The sequence below is a fragment of the Tupaia chinensis genome, unplaced genomic scaffold (genome assembly GCF_000334495.1).
Source record: "Tupaia chinensis unplaced genomic scaffold, TupChi_1.0 Scaffold000673_1, whole genome shotgun sequence".
NCBI lineage: Eukaryota > Metazoa > Chordata > Mammalia > Scandentia > Tupaiidae > Tupaia > Tupaia belangeri.
The window spans coordinates 1,248,491-1,270,696 of NW_006160196.1; the positions used below are offsets into that span (position 1 = coordinate 1,248,491).

The 22,206-nt window shown below is 55.0% G+C and overlaps 2 protein-coding genes across 3 annotated transcripts in view; one reads left to right on the plus strand and one right to left on the minus strand.

Moving 5' to 3' along the window:
* Nucleotides 1-2,572, minus strand: part of RUVBL2 (RuvB like AAA ATPase 2) — a 34,534-nt gene extending 31,962 nt beyond the window's left edge. The window contains exon 1 of one of the 2 annotated variants that reach the window (XM_027776450.1): nt 2,423-2,572. In XM_027776450.1, coding sequence (XP_027632251.1) covers nt 2,423-2,434 — 12 coding nt within the window. In that variant the 5' untranslated portion in view covers nt 2,435-2,572. Of the gene's footprint in view, nt 1-2,395 lie in introns of both variants that reach the window. The other variant, XM_014592303.2, reaches the window with a different exon arrangement.
* Nucleotides 2,573-3,013: 441 nt separating this feature from the next.
* Nucleotides 3,014-22,206, plus strand: part of GYS1 (glycogen synthase 1) — a gene marked incomplete in the record, with an annotated part of 20,465 nt that continues 1,272 nt past the window's right edge. The window contains 16 exon segments of the mRNA XM_027776466.1: nt 3,014-3,340; nt 4,816-4,997; nt 8,247-8,438; nt 9,201-9,386; nt 9,548-9,692; nt 11,441-11,558; nt 11,803-11,923; nt 13,698-13,804; nt 15,609-15,668; nt 15,751-15,829; nt 17,624-17,737; nt 18,015-18,141; nt 20,733-20,828; nt 21,045-21,208; nt 21,893-21,973; nt 22,143-22,203. Of these exon segments, the coding sequence (XP_027632267.1) occupies nt 3,223-3,340; nt 4,816-4,997; nt 8,247-8,438; nt 9,201-9,386; nt 9,548-9,692; nt 11,441-11,558; nt 11,803-11,923; nt 13,698-13,804; nt 15,609-15,668; nt 15,751-15,829; nt 17,624-17,737; nt 18,015-18,141; nt 20,733-20,828; nt 21,045-21,208; nt 21,893-21,973; nt 22,143-22,203 (1,951 nt within the window).

Genomic DNA, 22,206 nt, shown 5'->3' on the forward strand with positions numbered 1-22,206 from the left:
GGAGGATGACCAAGCCACAGTTCCTTCTCCTCCATTCTCTTCTCGGGATCTTGGGCACGCACGCACGCACACGCGTCCGGCGTGAGTTTAAGCCACTGGGTCCAGGACTTGAACTACGGTCCATTACACGGGAGTCCAGTGACGTAGCCAGTACACTAACTGCTGGTTCCCCTATTTCATAATTTCTAATAAGTGAAGGGAGGTCCAAGAAGCCAGCACGCTGCCTGGCTCCTCAGCTACCTGCCCTGACTTGCCTTTCTCCCTACAGGTCTCTCTTCTCTTTTTCCCACCAGAACCAGAAGACATACTGGTGACCAACCTTGGCCAGGCATCTTCTCAGGAGCCAAAGAGTTTAGGCTTGTTGGCAGCTACATGGTCATAACCTTCTCCCTTGCTGTGGAAGTAGGAGGTTGGAACCCAGGAGCTTGGGATATTATCCCCAAATTAGTATCAGAAAATGGGAGTGGGGACTGGCAGGTGGCATAGTGGTTAAGGCACTGGACTCCCATGTCACCAACCATGGTTTGAATCCCAGACTCAATGTCTTGAAAGTCATGAGCATATGTGCATGGGTGCCCAAATCCCGAGAGGAGAATGGAGACGAGATTGTCGCATGGCCACCCCTCTGGGGAGTGATTTCTCTGTCTAACTGTCTGTCTCTCTGGCGAGTGCATGAGCCCTATAGTAAAAATCTCTTAAAAAAATAAAAAAAGAAAGAATGAAAGAAAGAAAACAGGGGTGGGCAGGGCAGTGACACGATGGCAGCGCACATCTGTGAGACTGGCCCATAGGGGAGGGTTCTGGGCTCCAGCCTGGTGACCTCCCCAGACACACCAGGCGTGTGTGTGTCCAGATCGGGGTTGGCTGAGGCTGAGGATAAACTGCAGTGGGAAAACCATGGTGGGATGCCCGTCCCTCTGTCTTGCTCATGGACAAAATAAAGTTTTTTTTTAAAAAACGACTGGGAAGCAAGCCAGGTAACTAACCCAGGTCAAGCGTCCTCTCTTGGGGGGCCAAGAGTTCAGGCTTCTTGGCTGCCACATAGCCGACTGTAGTTTGAATCCCAGACCTGGCACCTTGAAACTCATGCCAGACACGTGTGCGTGCGTGTGCCCAAAATCCCAGGAGAGAATGAAGGAGAAGGGACTGTGGTGTGGCCATCCCCCAGAGGGTTGATTTCTCACTCCCCCTTACCCCCTCTCCAGAAAACGCCGAGAACCTTTGGCAAAAACCTTAAAAAAAAAAAAAAAAAAAAAAAAAGACTGGTAACTCTAAGCGAGGCAAAAATAAAAAAGACATAGATCCAGAAATCCCAAATTTACCTCTCCCAACATTATCAGACCCCCTTCCTGGGACTGCCTCCTACAAGGTCTTTCTTTCCCTTTCACAATAAGCCACTCCTCACCCTGCTGCCTGCTGGCCCCAGTGGAAACAGGTCACTTTAAAACTCAGCTCCCACTATGTTCCCTGCTTCCACCACTTCTTCCATAGTCCTGGGAACTGAGTCTCGGAGGGGAGGCACTGAGGGCACTCTCACTGTCCTTTCCCCTTCTGGTTGCTACTTCCCTACTCACCTCCTCCTCCTTGCCAAGGTAAGGACAGACCCAACTGTGCCCCACCCTTCCCCATCCTGAATGAGAACTAAAGTCCTGGAAGCCCAGCCAGACCCCCAAGTTCAAGGCACAGCACGTCACGTCACGCAGATGTTTTTTGAGCAGATGCCAGGCCTATACACCTGCTCTCCCCTTCACTGTCATTCACTCACGGGGGAAGTTACTGAACCCTGACAGGGAGCCACGCCCCGTATGAGCTGCTGGAAATAGGAAAACGGCCACAGCAGTCCCGTGAAAAGACCGCGCCCCCTTGGTTCTCCACACCGTCTCCGCTGAAGGCCCCCCAAGCGACTCCACGCCCTCAAGCACCCAGGACAGGCCCGTCTGCGCGCCTCCCTTGGAAGCCGGGTGCCAGTCGCACGGCCAATGACCAGGCGCTCAGGCCCCGGGAGCCCGGGCCCGCCCCGGGAAAGGACCGCGGCGCGGGCCGCCGCCTGCGCCCGGAGCATTCTGGGAGTTGGAGTTCCCGCAACATGATGGTGCCGAACCTGAGATTTCGGGGTCCCGCGTCCTTCGTGTTCCAACCCCTCAGAGCCAGGAGCTCGGGAAACACGCCTCCCGTCTCTCCTCGGACCCAGGAGTCCAGGCTCCAGCGCGCTCCTCCCTCAGACCCGCGAGTCCGAACCCCCAGCTCTCCTCCCGCCTCAGAATCAGGAGTCGGAGCTACCAGCCTCCGACTCCCTCAGACTCGGGCGTCCGGACATTCAGACCCGTCCTCCTTCAGACCCGGAGTCTGGGCTTCCAGCACCCTCCTCCCTCACTCAAGAGTGGGGAGTTCGTACCTCCGTCCTCCGCACGCCGGCACTTACCACGGTTGCCATGATGCTCACCAACCGCCAATGCCCTAGCGGAAACGGAAACGAGGTAAGAACGAGGTGTGCTGGCTTCTCTAGCCTACCAGATCCTCCAAAGACCTTTATGACTCCTCATAAATATGTAAACTCTGCTTGTGGGGGCGTGGCATAACCATAGGCTCCGCCCACTCGGCGAGGCAAACCCGAAAGACCAGGGTCCGGATCTCCTGGGTCCGTTCCCAGCGCCTTATGGCTCCTCCTCCTTTTACCCAACCCCCTTTGCTGAGGCCGATTGCAAAATTCTTAACACTTCTTTGAGAAACCACACGTTCTCCACGCTCCCTTCCCTCTTCATCCCACCCTCTCCTCCTCCCCACTTTGGGGCCCCCAATTTCGGATTGACAGAGTTGAAGACCAATCGCTCCTGCGCGGCGCAGCTCAAACCCCGCCCCCTAGGGCAAGCGTCAACTGGCAAGGCGGTAGCTGGACCGTGCGAGCCTGAGCGTCTCCACCAATGAGAAGACGCAGCAGCCCCGCCCCCGGGTGCCGACCAATGGTGCTGGCAGGGGGGCGGGCACTGCCTCCTGGCGGCCGCAAGGTTTCACTGCAGGGCGCTACAGGGCTCAGTGACGCTGCGGCCGCCTTCTGCCTAGGTCCGAGCGCTCCGGGGCCGGGGTGCGGTCGTGCAATAGGAAGCCGTTGCCCGCTTCCCGTCAAGCACCAGCCACCCGGCCCTGCACCCTACTTGGTGCATTCTCCAGACACCTCCGGGGTCCCCCACCTGAGTCCTCCGGAGCCCCCTTTCCGCGTCGGTCATGCCTCTAAACCGCACTTTGTCTATGTCCTCGCTGCCAGGACTGGAGGAGTGGGAGGATGAGTTCGACCTGGAGAATACTGTGCTCTTCGAGGTGGCCTGGGAGGTAGCCAACAAGGGTGAGCACCAGGCCTCGGGTCCTTGAGAAGGGCATTCGGGGATGGGGCCCGGAACTCTGAGCCACAAGGAGACGGGGCTACATGGGAGATTCTGGGTCCTGGGCTAGCAGCCTGTGACTTCTGTGTCCTTGGGGAGGGGCTGGGGTGTGTCTCCTGGGGCTTGGGGGGCGCCGATGAGTCACCTGATTTAAGAGGAAAGGAGAAGAGAAGCCGAGGTCCCGGGTCCTAGAGATTTCCTAAGTAGTGAAGTTTCTGGGAGACCAGAGATCTGAGTCCTGAACTGGGCAGGGGCTGGGGGTAGGGGACTTATGAGTACACACCCAGGAAGCTGTTGGGCTTTCAGACCTTTGGTCTGAGGTGGTCTTGGGGGAAAAGCTGACTGGGGGATGGGATGCATGCATGGTGGAGGGGAGACCTGGGGACCTGGCCACTTGAAGATAAGGATGGGAGGGGATAGAGACCCTAGTTTTCAGATTCCAGGGTGGGAGAGAGTTGGGGGCCTGAGCTATGGTCGGTTCCTAGGAGCAGAGGAGTCTGTGGCCTGGGACACATGCATACGTGAACCAGGAAGGCTGGGAAGTCCTAAGTTGGTCAGGGGCTGGGCCCTGGGATGGGAGTGGCTGGGAGCTGCGCTTTTGTGCCCTGGTCTTCACAGGGCCTGAGGCTCTGGCCTTGAAGAAGGCTGGGGCTGGAATCCCCAGGAGCTGGGCAGTCTTGCTTCTCAGAAGAGCTGGGGCTGGGTTTTGCTTTGCTGGGAGTCAGAGAAAAAGGGATTAGGTCTCATAGCATGGGAAGGAATCCTCCAAAGTGGGGCAGTGTGTGGCCAGGGCAGGGCTCCAGGGTGTGAGGCGGGGAGCCTGGACTCCTGGGTCTGGGGAGGAGTCCTGAGAGGCAGGGCCCTGCATGTCCGTTTCCCTAGTCGGGTAGAGGAGACTGGGAGACAGGTCGGCAGGGCCTCTGGGGGGAGGGGGGACGACGATTCTCTTGAGCAAGTATGAAAAGCCGGGAAGAGGGTGGGCAGAGGGCCGTGAGGAGGAGCTGAGGAGGGAACCCCACCTACTGTGTCCCAGAGCCCAACTGAGAACTTAAGCCCAGACCTTGTAAGCTAGGGACTGGGAAACCTGGGTTCCCACGATCCTCGGCTGCTGCTGTCCTCGGGGTCCTCGCCCCTAATTCCCTCAGACCCAGGAGCCCTGACCCCCAGCCCTTTCTACCTCCAACCCAGGGGTCAGCCTGAGCCCCCTTTCTCCCTCAGGCTCCTGACCCAGTCCCTTAGACCTGGGGGACTGCCCTCCAGCCACCTCCTTCCTCCCTTGACCCAAGGCCCAAGCCTGCAGCTTCCCCCTCCAAATGCAGGCTCCCAATCCCTTTTCCTCCCAGAGCCAGGAGACTAGGGCCTCAGTGTCCCCCTCATTCTTCACCCTACCCCCTGTCCCCAACCTGTGGCCCCGGACCTCATGCTTTTGGGTCCACAGTGGGCGGCATCTACACGGTGCTACAGACAAAGGCGAAGGTGACTGGGGACGAGTGGGGTGACAACTACTACCTGGTGGGACCATACACGGAGCAGGGCGTGAGGACCCAGGTGGAACTGCTCGAGCCCCCCACCCCGGCCCTGAAGAGGACGCTGGACTCCATGAACAGCAAGGGCTGCAAGGTGGGCATGGCGGGCTGCACGAGGGGGCAGGGGGCGGGGAGCTGCGGGTGGGGAAGCAGCGGGGGCAGGGGGCAGCCCCGGGAGGAGAAGGTGTGGACAGATGCAGACTGTGCCTTCCTTGGCAGACACAGCACAGGGAAGAGCGATGAGAAGCATGGGCCGATGCAGGGCCGTGGAGGGGGTGGGTTGGTGCATAGACAGACAGATGGCAGGTACAGGACAGAAGAGATGGAGCTAAGAGACCAAGATCCTCAGGTCCAGAGAGAGAAAAAGAGCTAGACAGAAAGACAGCCGTCCAGATGGAGTCCAGGGAAGTCAGTCCAGACATGACCCCAAGGATCCTGGAGGCAGGATTCTGGAGGCCAGAGTTCCTGTCCTCTCGCTGCCCGTGTGACCTTGGCTAAGGGACATGCTGGCAGCATCTACCATGCAGGGTGCTGGACGGGGGAGAGGTCATTGTCATGGTGTTTAGCACTGTTCCTGGAGAAGTCGGCACCATGTCACCTATTATCTTTGTCGTCATCAGACTAGTCGCAGACAAATTGGGAAGAGGTGGACAGGAATGGGTGGAGAGAGACCCCGGGGCCAGAGTGATCGGGAGATAGACCCCAGGCGCAGAAGAGAGTCAGACCCAGGAGGAGAGAGCGAGGTAGAATATGGATGGAGAGGAGAGGAGACAGACAGACCTGGGGCTGGAGACTGAGAGGGGCAGATCTGGGGACTGAAGAGAGAAGGGGAGGGCCGGCCCCATGGCCTTCTGCTTGAGGGAGCCAGATCCCACATGGCCACCCACACAGTTCAAATCCTGGCTCCAGCAGCTTGAAAACACTCCGGGCATGTGTGTGTTGGAACTCTGGACAGGGCGGAGAGTGGAGAAGGGATTGTGGCATGCCCACGCCTCCCTGGGGGGTGTTTAATCCACCTCATCCCTCTGGTGAGTGCATGTGCCCCCACCCCCAGCAAAGAGAGAGAGAGAAGTCGGGGTCGGGGGGATCCTAAGGCCCCAGGATGAGGACAGAGGATCAGCACGGAGGTGCCTGTTGTGCTTCAAGTGCAAAAAAGCTGGATTCTGGGAGGGAGAGTGAAACACAGTTTCTCTGGTCATTCACAGCCTTGGCTTTGGGGTGGGGTCCAGGATCCAGTTCCGCCACACCGTGTCCCTAAGGGACCCCAGGGCAGCCCAGGCCCTCCTCCAGGGCAGCTGCTCTCCACGTGCTGGGGGCCTAAGAATAGCCCCCCCAGCAAAAGGGCAGACAACAGCTGGGAGGGGGCGGGGCGCCGGCCGCAGGCTCAGGGCAGGGCAAAGCCGGGCTGTGGCGAAGGATGGCTGCCGGCCGGTGAGTGGGGCTGTGGCAGCTGGCCCAGGACACGGCCGTGCGCTCAGGGAAAGGCAGCCAGCTGGAGAGACGTGACAGGGGCAAAAATGAGCCAGCAAGCCTTAGAAACATGGCCACGGGGGGACATCGCAGTCCTGCGGCACGGAAGGAGGACAAGCTACATTAGACAAGGGGCTGCAAGGGCCAGCCTGTGGGATGGTGATTAAGGCAGCTGGATCCCACATGGTCGATCACATGGTTCGAATCCTGGGCCCAGCAACTTGAGAAACACACTAGACCTGTGTGCGTGCCCAGAACCCTGAAAGGAAGGAGCGACGGAGAAGGGACTGCAGCGTGACCATGCCCCTTCCCCCACTTTCCCTCTCTCTCTCCAGTCCTCTGATAAATTAAAAAAGAGAGAGAGAAAAGGGCCTGCAAAATGGGTCTAATGGCAGAGGAAGGAGGTTGCAGGTGACAAATATATGGTGAAAGGGACAGGAGCAAGGCCACAGGGAGAAAAATGTGTCAACAAGAACAGAAAAAGAGGGAACCAGCAGTTAGCATAATGGCTATGTCGCTGGACTCCCACGTAGTCGACCATGGTTCGCATCCCAGACCTGGTGGCTTAAAACTCATGCCAGGCGCGTGTGCGTGCGTGCCCAAGATCCCGAGAGGAGAATGGAGGAGAAGGGATTGCGGCGTGACCATCCCCCCTGGGGCGTGATTTCTCGCTTTCTGTCTCTATGTCTCTGGCGAGTGCACGCGCCCTATAGCGAAAACCTCTCAAAAAAAATTTAAAAAAAGAACAGAAAAAGAAGCATACAGTGGGAGGAAAGGAATGGCAATTTGGCATAGTGGTGTAGCGGTTAAGGGCGCTGGACTTCCACATGGCTAACTGCGGTTTGAGTCCTGACCCTGGTGGCTTGCTTTCTCACTTTTTCTCTCTCTCTCTGTCCTTCTCTGGTCAAATTAAAATAAATAAATAAAGCTAAATAATTCTTATTTTTAAAGACTTATTTAAAAAAAATAAGAATTATTTATTTATTGTTATTTTTCACGTGAGTTTTGCCAGAGAAAGACAGAGAGGGAGAATGAGAAAGCAAGCTGCCTGGTCCAGGACTCAAACCATGGCCAGCCATGTGGGAATTCCAGCACCTTAACCACCATGCCACCTACTGGGCCAAGACTTATTTTTTATTTAACTGTATTATTATTTTCTTGTTTGATCAGAGAGACACCTGGGGTGGGTGGTAAAAGCAAGCCGCCAGGTCCAGGTCTTGAACTGCAGTCTGCCATGTGAGAGTCCAGTGCCTTTAACCACCACACCATCTGCCGGCCCCAAGTTAAATAATTCTTCTTTAAAATAATTATTTAATTTTATTCATTGTCATTATTTATTTATCTATTTATGTTTTAAGTCGACCAGAGAAAGACAAAGGGAGAGAGAGAAAGTGAGAAAGCAAGCTGCCAGGTCTGGGACTCCAACCTCAGTCAGCCATGTGGGAGTCCAGTGCCTTAACCACCACGCCACCTGCTGGCCCCTTAAATAATTCTTTTAAACAAATGGCGGTGCGAGAAAGCAACACAGTGGTCGATAAGAGAAATGCGGGCCAGTGCAGAAGCAAGAAGCAAGTGGGAAAACGATTAGCAGGTGTTGAAACAGGTGGTGGGCCTGGAGACAGGACGTGTGAAATACCGGGTCAGACGGACAGAAAGGAGGCAGGGGGTGGGAGAAGGGCAGCAGTTACAGAACGAGCAAGGGACAGGGTGAGTGTTGCAACAGGGATGGAGAAAGCGTGTGGTGGGAGTAACTTACAGCCAGGAGAGAAAGAAGGCAGGGGTGTGGAGTTAGCAGGTACTGGAACAGAGAGCTGAAATCCGCAGGGGGTGCTAGTAGAGCGCCCAGCCTGAACCTCCCCGTGGGCCCCTCCAGGTGTATTTCGGACGGTGGCTGATCGAGGGGGGCCCCCTGGTGGTGCTGCTGGATGTGGGAGCCTCGGCCTGGGCCCTGGAGCGCTGGAAGGGAGAGCTCTGGGATACCTGCAATATCGGGGTGCCCTGGTACGACCGTGAGGCCAACGACGCCGTCCTCTTTGGCTTCCTCACCACCTGGTTCCTGGGTGAGGTAGGCCCCAACAAGGGTCCCGTCTTTCTTTCCACTCACACATGAACCCAATGACCCTCAGCCCCTGGGCAGATGGGGCTCTCCCAGACCACTGCGAGTCGCAGGCCCTTTAATTCGAGGATTAGCTCTGACCTTTGGGGTGTCCAAGGATCCAGCTCCTTCTTTCTTCACAGACCCAAACCCTCAACCCCAGCCTCATTTACCCCAATCTTCCAAATATGGGGATTCTGCTCTAAGGGAGAGCTTGCTCTGGGGGATTCTGGGACTTGTAGTTCTCTAGTCCGATATGGGGTGGGGCTTAATTTGCATATCCAGCCTATCTGCGATGGAGATTCTGGTTCCCACTGCTTTCTAGATTTTCAAAAATTCAGGAAGCTTAGTTTCCCACGCCCTGGGACAGTTTGGGAGCTCCCTGCTCCTAGAACATTCTAGGAGTTGTAGTTCTTTTTTTGCCAGTATTGTTTGGGCACCGAAAGCCTACCCCTGATAGATGTGGGATTGCCAGAAATTGTGTCCAGGATTTGGACCCAGATGTTCAGTCTTTCCAGTTTAACCCCGGTAGGACTTCTTAGATTGGTGGGGGGATCCCAGCTCCCTCGGCCTGCAGATGAGGTCAGCCCGTGCAGCCGGTCCCCGTCTTGGGGGAGAGGGGGTCGCCCCAGCGACCACGTTACCTCTCCCCCGCGTCCTTGCCTGAGTTGGGGATTGCCGCTTCCCTCCATGACACACGCGACACAGCGGCCCGTCCCTGTCGCCCCGCAGTTCCTGGCCCAGAGCGAGGAGAAGCCACACGTGGTCGCGCACTTCCACGAGTGGCTGGCGGGCGTCGGGCTCTGCCTGTGCCGGGCGCGCCGACTGCCGGTGGCGACCATCTTCACAACCCACGCCACGCTGCTGGGGCGCTACCTGTGTGCCGGTGCCGTGGACTTCTACAACAACCTGGAGAACGTGAGCTGGGGGGCAGGCCTTGTCCCAGGACCCGAGAGTCCAGCCCCAGCCCCTCCTCCTTCAGACCTGGGAGTCCACCTGTTACCCCCAAAACAACGCCCAGACCCCGAGTCTGGGTCCCCCCAGCCTTTCTAACCTCACCACTCTGCCTTCCCGCCCAGTTCAACGTGGACAAGGAAGCGGGTGAGAGGCAGATCTATCACCGCTACTGCATGGAGCGGGCCGCGGCCCACTGTGCCCACGTCTTCACCACAGTGTCGCAGATCACCGCCATCGAGGCTCAGCACCTGCTCAAGAGGAAGCCAGGTAGGGCCGGGCTAGGGTTCCCGGGTGCCAGCGAGGGGGTGACCGCCTGCGCCCAAGCCAATACCTCCCTGGTTACTGTGAAGACCCGAGAACTACAGCTCCCAGAAGGCCCTGGGGCGGTGGCCTTCTTGTCTAGAGGCTGCCTAGTTGTCTAGACTTGGGCTCCTGGGAGATGTTATTTCTTTGATATTAATTTCAGTATTGGTAACATCTAGTATTGGCAAATGTCGTTCCTGGGCTTCTGAAAGGAGACAGAGGGTCGGTGGACTTAGTTTTTGGCAAGAGCAGGGGTGGAAGCAGGCGTTTGCCCAGCAGCACCTGTCAGTGAGTGGAAGGTGAGAACTACTACGCCCAGAAGGCCTCTGCCTGCCAGCCCCAAATCTTGCCAGAACTTTGCCCTAGGAGTTGGTGGGGCTTGTAGTTTGTCAGTTATTTCATTTCTATGAAAAGAGGAAATGAAGGGGACTTGAAAGTAGTGGATATGTCCTAGGAGAAGCAAGACTTTAACGGTTCGCATCTTGGGAAGGTAAAGAAGAGTAGAAACAAAAGGTCCCCAGAAGCCCTGGCATGGACCGGACCCCTGACCGGTTGCCATTTGCAGGTGCTGAGGAGACTCATAGTTGTGACTGGGATGTACGTGATCTTGGGCAGGAGGGCTTCTTTGGTACCTGCAGCATTGGGGTACCCTGGTATGACCGTAAGACCAACGGTGTTGTCCTCTTTGACTTCCTCACCACCTGGCTTCTGGGTGGCAGGGTAGAAGGTCACCAAGGGAACTCACAGAGGAGCCCTTGGAACAAAACATTTGCTAAAGAGAAAGGGGTCTTTCCTTTGTGTTCTTTTACTTTTTTCAGAGAGAGAGGATTTTGCTATAGGGCACGTGCACTCACCACAGAGACACAGACAGAAAGACAGAAAGTGAGAAATCACCTCCAGGAGATGGCCACACCACAATCCCTTCTCCTCCAGTCTCCTCTCCGGATTTTGGGCACACACGCACATGTGCCTGGCATGAGTTTTTAAGCCACCGGGTCCGGGACTCGAGCTGGAATCAATTATGTGGGAGTCCAGTGACATAACCAGTACTCCATCTGCTGGTCCCTATATTTCTATTTTTTTTTTTTTTTTGAAGAGATTTTCGCTATAGGGCGTGTGGGCTTAAATCACCCCCCAGGGGGGATGGTCACGCCGCAATCCCTTCTCCTCCATCCTCCTCTCGGGATCTTGGGCACGCACGCACACGCGCCCGGCGTGAGTTTTAAGCCACCGGGTCCGGGACACGAACCGCGGTCGACTACGTGGGAGTCCAGCGACATAGCCATTATGCTAACTGCTGGTTCCCTATATTTCTATTTTTAAAAAATTATTGGCAACCTTGGGCTTTACCCTGCCTGTGGCTTCTTTAGGCATCTGGACTATGCCAGAGGGCGTGTCTGCTCTCCAAGGAGAGATGAAGAGACAGGGAGAGGGAGAAAGCATCCCCTGGTGGGGCGTGGCCATGCTGCAGTCCCTTCCCCATTTCTCCATCCCGTCAGTACTTTAGACACAGACATACCTGGCACGTTTCTGAAGCCACTGGGGTCTGATTAGAAGGACTAGAACTATGGCTGACCTTATGGGATCCAGCCCCCTTAACCTCTAGGCTGTGGGGCTGGCCTCGGGTTCTGTCCTTCATTTATTCAATAGACCACGTTGGTCGGAGTGAACAAATAAAGAAATGAATCAGGAGACCTTCCCTTGAACCCCAGATATCGTGACGCCCAATGGGCTGAATGTGAAGAAGTTCTCTGCCATGCACGAGTTCCAGAACCTCCATGCTCAGAGCAAGGCCCGGATCCAGGAGTTTGTGCGGGGCCATTTTTATGGGTACGTGGGTCGTATATCTAGATCTTAAGAGGGGGGAGTTGAGAGCCGGAACCTCCCAGGTCTGAGGGAGGAGGGCTGGGGGCTCAGCCTCCTGTTTTTGAGCCCTGCAACAACAGGCCGAGCATTAGACTCCTAGGAGGCCCCGGATGCCTGTGCATTGTCTGAGACGTTCTCTGCCCCGGTGGCTTCTGGGATTGGTAGCTGTGAGACCAGGGCCTTGGACTTCACCCCGTGGCTTCTTTAGGCATCTGGACTTCAACCTGGACAAGACCCTGTACTTCTTCATCGCGGGCCGCTATGAGTTCTCCAACAAAGGTGCCGACGTCTTCCTGGAGGCCTTGGCCCGGCTCAACTATCTGCTTAGAGTAAGGCCGGGGCTGTGCAGGGACCAGGTGGGGGGTAGGAACCCGTGTGTGGGTGCGGCTGGGGCAGGGGACGAGACCCGGTCCTACATTCTTCTTCTTTTCTGAGATAGATATGTGCTAGAGGGCACATGCACTCTCTGGAGAGAGAGAGAGAACTCGCCCCCTGGGGGACTGGCCACGCCACAATCCCTTCTCCTCCATTCTCCTCTCGGGATTTTGGGCACGCACGCACATGCGCCCAGTGGGAGTTTCAAGCTGTCCAGTCCAGGACCTGAACTGCAGTCAACCATGTGGGAGCACTTTAACCACTGCTCCCTGCTGATCCTGTGTCCTAAAATTCTTCTCTTGTTATAGCATTTTAATTTTAAGTGTTGGCTAAAGGATGTGTGAGCACGCTGAAAAGAGACAGAGAAAGACAGAGAGAGAGGGAAAGTGAGAACTTTAAGAGTTATTATATTGCTATAGGGCTCATTGCACTTGCCAGAAAGACAGAGAGAAAGACAGAGAGACAGAAAGCAAGAAATCACCCCCCAGAGAGGATGGCCATGCCACAATCCCCTTTCTTTCATTCTCCTCTTGGGATCTTGGGCACATATGCACACGTGCCCAGTGTGAGTTTAAACCACCGGGTCCAGGACTCAATCCATGGTCGAGTACATGAGAGTCCAGCGACATAGCCATTACACCAACTGCTGGTTCTACTGTAGTAATTTTTAAATTTTTATTTATTTCCTTATTTAGAGATTTTTGCTATACGGTGCATGTGCTCATTCGAGAGACAGAGACACAGAAATAAACAAATCACCCCCCAGGGGAATGACTGTGCCACAATCCCTTCTCTATTCTCCTTTTGAGGCTTTGGGCGCACACACACACACACACACACACACACACACACACACGCCTGGCATAAGTCTTTTTTTTTGGAGAGATTTTCACTATAGGGCGTGTGCGCTCGCCAGACAGACACATAGAGACAAAGCGAGAAATCACTCCGCAGGGGGGGATGGTCACGCCGCAATCCCTTCTCCTCCATTCTCCTCTTGGGATCTTGGGCACGCACGCACACACGCCCTGCGTGAGTTTTAAGCCACCGGGTCCGGGACGCGAACTGTGGTTGACTACTGGGAGTCCAGTGACATAGCCATTACTCTAACTGTTGGTTCCCACCTGGCATGAGTCTTAAGCTCCTAGGCCCTGTACTTGAACCACAGTCGACTATGTGGGAGTCCAGCAATGTAACCATTACGCCATCTGCTGGTCCTGTATTTCATTTATTTATTCATTTTAAGAAATATTTTATTTAACTTTATTTAATTTGACTAGAGAGGGACAGAGCAAGAGAGAAAGTGAGAAAGCGAGCTGCCAGGTCCAGGCATGTGGGATTCCAGCGCCACCTGCCGGCCCCTGTTTTGAATTTTTGCCAGAGGGTGCGTGCCCTTGCTCACCAGAGGGACCAAGAGAGGAGGGAGAAAGCACCCCTCAGTGGGTGTGGTCATGCCACATTCCCTTCTCCCTTTGTCCATCCTGTCAGGATCTGGGGCGTGCATGCCCGTGTGCCCCGTGTTTTTCCAGCCACCGGGGCCAGGATTTGAATGGTGCAGTTGGCCATGTGGGATCTTGGTCCCCTAACCACCACACCACAGGGTGGCCTACATCCTGCAATTCGCCACAGGAAAGAACACGGCAGGGTTCCCGTGGTCTCGGGGAGGAAGAGAGCGGGTGGGCCTGCCGTCTCAGACGTGGTCTGATCTCCCGCATTCCCTCCACCCAGGTGAACGGCAGCGAGCAGACGGTGGTTGCCTTCTTCATCATGCCAGCTCGGACCAACAATTTCAACGTGGAGACCCTCAAGGGCCAGGCCGTGCGCAAGCAGCTCTGGTCAGCAGCCCTCGGCTGACACCCCTGGCCGTCCCACTCCCAGCTGTGTGCTTTGGGTCCTGGGCTCCTGGGGTGTCACGTGATCAGCCTGCCCCAGCGATCCCTAGTGAAGTCGTTTGCTATGGACTTCTCCCAGTGCAGGGGCAGTGAGAGGTCACAGGCAGGACAAGTGTGACATCAGGACGGAGACTCTGATACTAAGCTGGCTCCACTGAGGCCACAACCTCCTCTGGCCTTGTGACGTAAGGCAAAGCGCTGTCCAAGCCTCAGTTTCCTCATGTGTAAAACCATCCATTCATTAGCCCTTTGACCCCCACTGACCTTCACCGTTCTGGGCCTGGGAACACAGCTGTGAACAAGAAAGATGAATTCCCTGCCATCATGGAGCTTGCATTCTAGAAAATTCCTTGAGGAATGCAGAAAGAAAGGAAGGGAGGAAGAAAGAAAAGAAACAGTAGGGGCACCAGCAGCTTGCATAATGGCTATGTCACTGGACTTCCATGTAGTCCACCGCAGTTCAAGTCCCAGACCTGGCTTAATCTCTTTTTTTTTTTGGGGGGGGGAGAGTTTTTTGCTATAGGGCGCATGCGCTCTCCACACAGACAGAGAGAGGCAGGAGAGAGACAGATAGCGAGGAATCGCCTCCGAGGGGGGATGGCCACGCTGCAATCCCTTCTCCTCCATTCTCCTCCCAGGATCTTGGGCACGCACGCACACACGCCTGCTGTGAGATTAAGCTGGGTTGGCCCATCTCCACTCTCCACTGGGGGGTGATTTCTCCCTTTCTGTCTCTCTTGTCTCTCTCTGTCTTTCTGGCGAGCACAGGAGCACACATGCCCTATAGCAAAAAAACCTCTCCAAAAAAACAGAAGAAAGAGTAGAATATGTGATAGGGCTGTCAGGACAGGCTGCACTGAGAGAGTGCCATTGGGCAGAGATCAATAACGAAGCATGCATGTTACAACACTGGATCCCACACGGCCAACTGAACTATTCAAGTCCTGGACCCAGCAGTTTGAAAAACACACCAGGCATCTGCCCATATGTGACCAAAATCTTGAGAGGGGAATGGAGGAGAAGGGATTATGGTGTGACCATACCTCTGGGAGTGATTTCTCACTTCCCCTTTCCCTCTACCTCTGTTTGTCTCTCTGATAAGCACACACACCCTAGAGCAAAGTTAAAAAAAGAAAAAGGAGGTGAGGGAACCAGCTGTGCGGATGTGGGGAACAGGAACTGCAGAGGCCCTGAGGCCTGTTTGGGAGCATGTGAGGAAGCCAACATGTCTGGAGAAGCGTGTCCAAGGGAGACGGGGTAGGAACAGGCTGCGGCTCGTGGGGACTGCCGGCAGGAGTGACGGTGACTGAGGCGCTATGGCCTACTCTGCTCGCTGTGCTTGAGTGTCCAGTTATTTCTGCCAGAATCTTCCTTGCCTGTTTTTCTAAACTGGGGCCGAGCAGCTCCAGGACCAGCCCGAGTCCTAATAATAGCTGACATTTCTGGAAGGCTCGCTGTGTGCTGGCCCTGTGCGCCTTTGTCAGGAGCTCAGGGCAGACTTCCGAGGTGGGTTCTATTTTTATCCCCAGCTGACAGACTAGTTACCGCAGTCAGAGAGGGAAGTCCACCTGTCCCAGGTCACACAGCTGATGCCAGGAGCAAGGGACCTGAGCCTTCCAGCTCCCGCTCTCCAGCCTGGAGGCCCCAGGGAATGGTTCCCCCTGCTCAGACCTCAGTTTCCCTGCTGCCCCAGAAGCAAGGTGATCAATGGCGGGTGTGTGTGATGTTCTTTCTCTGCTCCCTCCAGGGACACAGCCAACACAGTGAAGGAGAAGTTCGGGAGGAAGCTGTACGAGTCCCTACTGGTGTGAGTGCCCGGCCCTCAGCTCTGTGGTCTCTGGGCCTAACCTCGCTCCAGGCTCAGACGCATGCTCCCGCTCGCCTTGCAGGGGGAGCCTCCCGGACATGAACAAGATGCTGGACAAGGAGGACTTCACCATGATGAAGAGAGCCATCTTTGCCACACAGGTGTGGACAGACGCTTGTGCAGAGATGGGGAGTCAGCAGGGTGTGGCGGGAGGGTGCCACGTCAGCTCCGACCCGATAGAACTGCTGGGAGTGCGGCTTTCTCGGGACGGGGGTGTGGGGGGCAGTTCTGAGATCCATAGGAGGTCGTGCGTTGCCTGAGAACTTCAACCCCCAGGAGCACTCAGGGCAGGCTGTTGATGCGGCTTCTTCTGCCACAGCAGCTGGTGGGAGTCGTGGTTTCTCTGGGCCTCTGGTTGGGTGAACGGAAAATTCAGGAAGTCAGAGACACCCCAAAGAACTACTCCTTGGGCCTTGCTCCACGTCTGCCTCTATAAACTTTTTAAATTTACTTATTTCTTCCATGACACGTGGAGAGAGAGAGACAGGCCACCCCCCAGCAGAGTCATCACAGTTTGATTCACCCCCAGTCTCTACCGGCCTGGTTTGTGGGCACCTGCGTGTGCCTGACATGTTCGCGGAGGTCCCTAGCTAAGAACCCAGGGCCCATCCCATGTGAGTCCAGTTGCATCATCACTGTCCACCACTTGGCCTCTGGGTGTTGGACCTCTTTAGGGATGGAGCCCAGAGGTCAGCTAGAACACCTAGTCTTCCGCAGAAACATTGGAAACTCTGCAGCAGCTGTTTCTTAGCCCGCTTGACCATGTCTCAGTCCCCAAATGTCCCTGACAATTGTAGCTTTTTATTTATTTTTTTTTTGGAGAGATTTTCGCTATAGGGTGTGTGCGCTCGCCAGACGGAGAGAGAGACAGACAGAAAGCGAGAAATCACCCCCCAGGGGGGATGGTCGCGCCGCAATCCCTTCTCCTCCATTCTCTTCTCGGGATCTTGGGCACACACGCACACACACCCGGCGTGAGTTTTAAGCCACCAGGTCCGGGACGTGAACCGCGGTCGACTACGTGGGAGTCCAGCGACATAGCCATTATGCTAACTGCTGGTTCCCGAATTGTAGGTTTTTTGATTTCTGAGGTCAATAGAATTAGGTGGATGGGAAACCCCAGGGAGGTTTGGAGATCACAAAATGAGAACTACAACTCCCAGCAGCCCCTGGGGCCTTCAGGTACCTGGACTTTCTTTGCCCCGGAGATTGCTGGGAAGTTGAGTTCTTTCATTCTCTGGGGACAAGCGACTTTGCTACCTGTGGTCAGGGTTGGTAGAGGGATGGGAACATAGAAAACCAGGTTGCACAAGTAAGATAAGAACTGCTTTTGCCCCCTCACTGTGAATGTTTCTTCCATGGGGCTGCTGGGAGTTGTAGTTCATGAGCCCTGGGCTCAGTAGCCTGAAGGTGAGTTGAACCTTTAATGAGAGATGGTGGAGCACTTGCTAAGGTCTCACCGTTGGTCCCAGCAGCCCCCAGGACTTCCTGACTTCCTGTTACCGTCTTGGTTTAGTGGCTCTGGGGTCCTCTTTGGGGGTAGAGGTAGATTTTCATAAGAAAACGACAAGTCCCATGAGCCCCTGAAGCTCGCTGTGATATTGGCGTGTCCGCCCTTATTGACAAGGGGAAGTTAGCGTTTTTTTATTACCAGAGCCAAGAGAACAGAACCAGCACCTGCAGCACCCCCTAGTCCAGGGGCAGGTTAGCACTGCCCTGCCGCAGAGACAGCTGGGAATTGTAGTTCTCGTTAGGCTCACGGTGCTTGGGGATGGAGAATGTGTAGTAGGAACACAGCCCCGGCACCATCCTGGGTCTGCTGCCTCTGCGGATCCCCATGGTCAGCATGGCTCAGCCCTCTCTCCTCCAACGCCCACCTGCCTTGGTCCCCACAGCGGCAGTCCTTCCCTCCCGTGTGCACCCACAACATGCTGGACGACTCCTCAGACCCCATCCTGACCACCATCCGCCGGATCGGACTCTTCAACAGCAGTGCCGACAGGGTGAAGGTGAGGACGCTGGCCGGGCAGGGATTGGTCATAGGACGGTGGGGGTTGTACCCTGGGTGCACACTGGCCACCCTCCACTTCCTAAGGGGGATTACTGTGTTTAGAAGGAACCCTGGCTTCTGAGGCAAAGTGAGGGGTTTAAAAAATCTTGAGAGGGGAATATTTTTGGCAAGCCGGGTGATTTTTGGCAAGCTGTTCACCATGTCTGGGCCAGTCTGGGGCCTCAGGGGGTCCCTAGATAAGGTGCTTGGGCTGTACTCTCCCTTTTCACTGCCAGGTGATTTTCCACCCGGAGTTCCTGTCCTCCACGAGCCCCCTGCTCCCAGTGGACTATGAGGAGTTCGTCCGTGGCTGCCACCTCGGGGTCTTCCCCTCCTACTATGAGCCTTGGGGCTACACTCCAGGTGAGTGTGCCTTGCAGGGACCTTGTGGTCCTGGGGTCCTTGTCAGACCCGGAAGGCCTTTTGTGAGCCCTAGGTTCCTCCTTTCAATACAGGCATGGCAGGGAGACCAGCAGATGGTGTAAGAGTTATGTCGTTGGACTCCCACAGCTGACCGCAGTTCAAGTCCTGGACCTGGTGGCTTAAAACTCATGTTGAGCACATGTGCGTGCGTGGCCACAATCCCGAGAGGAGGGTGGAGGAGAAAGGATTGTGGGGTGGCTGTTCCCTGGAGGGGGTGATTTCTCACTTTCTGTCTCTCTGTCTCTCTTTCTCTTCCTGTCTCTCTGGCAAGCACACAGGCCCTATTGCAAAATTCTCTCTCTCGAACAAATAAAACAGGCACGCACGATGGGACCGGCCTGTTGTTCTGCAGCTCCCGTTTTTGTGATGCGGTAGCTCCCGTGGCGTGACACTAGACTCACGTCAGTCTCAAGTGGGTGTCAAGTTCACACTTGATTTCTCCTCCACATAACGGCAGCTGGATGCAAAACTGCCTAACACAACCGTATGTGGCGGGGTCTGTGCCCAGCTGTCCCCACGGCCCACCAGCTCCACTGCCTCTGCTGGCTCCGAGTTGGAAATGTCCGTTCACAGCGCTCTCGTTTGAGGACGTTTTGCTCTGCCCAGATCTAAGCCTTCATCACGTCCTGTTCAGTGAAGTTACTTTCATATCTTTTTATGCTTATTTTTTTAAGTTTATTCATTTCTTTTTTTTTGAGAGAGGTTTTTCGCTATTGGGCACGTGTGCTCGCCAGAAAGACAGAGAGAGACAGAGAGATAGAAAGCGAGAAATCACCCCCCGGGGGGATGGCCATGCTGCAGTCCCTTCTCCTCCATTCTCCTCTCGGGAATCTTGGGCACGCACACACATGCGCCCAGCATAGTTTAAGCCACTGGGTCCGGGACTTGACCCACAGTCAACTACATGGGAGTCCAGCGACATAGCCATTACACTAACTACTGATCCCAACTTTATTCATTTTTTTTTTTAATGAGTGAGATGGAGAGAGACAGCACCCCTAACAGGTCCCAACAGCACGACCCACTCCCAGCCTTCAGCAGCCCTGGGTCACGGCACTCGCATGCTCAGCACAGATGGTCTCTGAACTTGAACCAAGAACCTTCCCATGCGGGACTGCCTCACAGTGTTGTTTCACCACCATGCTACTGTCTGGCCCTACTTTCTTTTCTTTTTTTTTTTCCTTTTTTTTTTTAGGTTTTTGTCATAGGCATGTGTTTACGACAGGGAGAGAGACACCCTGGGGGTACAGCCATGCCGCAATCCTTTCTCCATTCTCCTCTTGGCATTTTGGGGGCATACACACGCACATGCGCCCACAGTGTGATTTTCAAGCCACTGGGTCTGGGACATAAGCATAATTGGTCATGTGGGAGTCCAGCAGCTTAACCACCATGCCACTTGCTGGCCTACTTTGTATGTGTGTGTGTGTTTAGAGAGATTTTTGCTATAGGGCAGGTATGATTGCTGGAGAAACAGAAACCAAGAAGTCAACCCCCATGGGGGACGGTCACACCACAGTCCCTTCTTCTCCTCTTGGGATTTTGGGCATGCATGCACACACCCTTGGCATGAATTTTAAGCCTTCGGGTCCAGGACTTGAACTACGGTCAACTATGTGGGAGTCCAGCGACTTAACCATCATGCCATCTGCAGGTCCCAACTTTCATCTGTTTTCAAAGCTAAATAAATTCCAAATTTCCTGTAGTGTTTTTATTTATTGCTTAATAATTTAGCAAGTCTTTTTAACAGTGCTTGTATGATAATTAAGAATTTTGCCCATTTGGTTTCTACTGTGGTTATGCTGTGCATAGGGTTTCTGTGGTTGGCCAACCTATTTTTCCCTGCAAGCCCCATTATATTTCAGCCTGTGTGTGCAGCTTACAGAGGCTTTTAGGAACACTTACTCGACAATTTTAATAAATGAATCGAGGGGTTTCTCGGGGTTAAGGTAATAGCGAGGCATAGCAGGTGCTCTGTACACAGGGATGGTGTAACGGGAGACTTTTCCTTACCTCCCATGTCAACAGACTCTGACACTGTGAGCACCAGGATAGCTCTGGCAGAGGAAGGACCGTGCAGGCTGTGAGGATAAAGTGAAATGATGGTCGGGAGGCTCACTAAGTTAACATCCTTATCTTCCAGCTTTAGGCTTTTCTTTATTTAAAAAAAAATTTTTTTTGAGCGGTTTTTGCCACAGGGCGCATGCGCTCGCCAGACAGAGAGACAGAAAGCCAGAAACCACCCCCCCCAGGTGGGATGGCCATGCCGCAATCCCTTCTCCTCCATTCTCCTCTCAGGATCTTGGGCACGCATGCACACACTCCCGGTGTGAGTTTAAGCCACCGGGTCTGGGACTCGAACCGTGATCGACTACGTGGGAGTCCAGCAACATAGCCATTACGCCAACTGTTGGTCCCTTGGTAGCACTTTCTATATGCACCAGGAAAGAGCGCACTTTTGGTGCTTTTATTGCCACTAAGCTGGCTGCAGAGCGGCAAGCTAAGCGGGCCTTTCTCATGCCTTCCTGCAGCTGAGTGCACCGTCATGGGCATCCCCAGCATCTCCACCAACCTCTCTGGCTTCGGATGCTTCATGGAGGAACACATCGCAGACCCCTCAGCTTACGGTCAGCACCCAGGCCCCTGAGGGTTAGAGAAGGGGCACTAAGACCTGGAGCTCATTAATCTTGGGGAGAGGGACGTGGACACCTGGGTCTACAGAGGTGGGTGGAAAGGGGACAGACTCTTGGGTGCCTGGAGAGAGGGGTCTGGTGCCACAGAGTCCCAGGGAAAATTGGCATCTCCCCAGGCGCATTTCTGAATCCTAGTCCTGGCCACTGCAGGCATCTACATACTGGACCGGCGGTTCCGCAGCCTGGACGATTCATGCTCGCAGCTCACCTCCTTCCTCTATAGCTTCTGCCAGCAGAGCCGGCGGCAGCGGATCATCCAGAGGAACCGCACGGAGCGCCTCTCTGACCTTCTGGACTGGAAATACCTAGGTCGGGTATGACACCCCCCACCCCCAATGAAGAACCAGCTGCTTCTGGGACCAGCAGTTAGCGTAATGGCTATGTCGCTAAACTCCCATGTAGCAGACTGCAGCCCGAGTCCTTAGTGGCTTAAACTCACGCCGGGCATGTGTGCATGCGTGCCCAAGATTCCGAGAGGAGAATGGAGGAGAAGGGATGGCGGCGTGGCCACCACCACCCACCCCACCCCCGCTCCCGGGGGATGATTTCTCGCTTTCTATCTGTCTTTCTCTGTCTTTCTGGCGAGCGCATGCGCCCTATAACAAAAACCTCTCCAAAAAAAAAGAATCAGGTGCTTCTGACCCTGACTCACTGGTCCTCAGCCCCAAAGGGGCCTTGTCCTTTTAACAAAGTAGTTGATTTCTCCTGCAATCACCTGGATGAGGAGTTCTTCTCATTCGCATAGGGTGCGGCCTAAGAGGCACCTGAGCTGGGAAAGTCTTGTTAGTGGGCGTGGCCCAGATATTGTCCATCCACAGCTCTGCTTATCTGCATAAGGGGTGGAGCCAGAAGAAAGACGGCTCCTTTGCATAGAGGCGAACTGGAAGGTGCCCAGCGTGTTCATCTGCATAACTGGGTGGCCTGGGTTTGCCATCTACCCTATCTGCCCGATGGGCAGGGTCCCGTATGTCCTAACCCACTTCCCCTTTTCCCCCTAGTACTATATGTCGGCGCGCCACATGGCACTGGCCAAGGCCTTTCCAGATTACTTCACCTATGAGCCCCACGAGTCTGATGCGGTGAGTGGACCCAGGGTCATTGCTGGGCCTGGAGTTCGAGGTCCGGGCCGGACTCGGGGAGAGGGGGTCCTTTCTGGAGTGGGAGGGTCTCGAGGGCAAGCGGACACCTGGGCGAGACTGTAGGGGCCTCTGCTCACTCCGCGGTTTGTGTCCACATCCTGGTGTGTAGGCCCAGGGCTACCGCTACCCACGGCCAGCCTCAGTACCACCATCGCCCTCGCTGTCCCGACCCT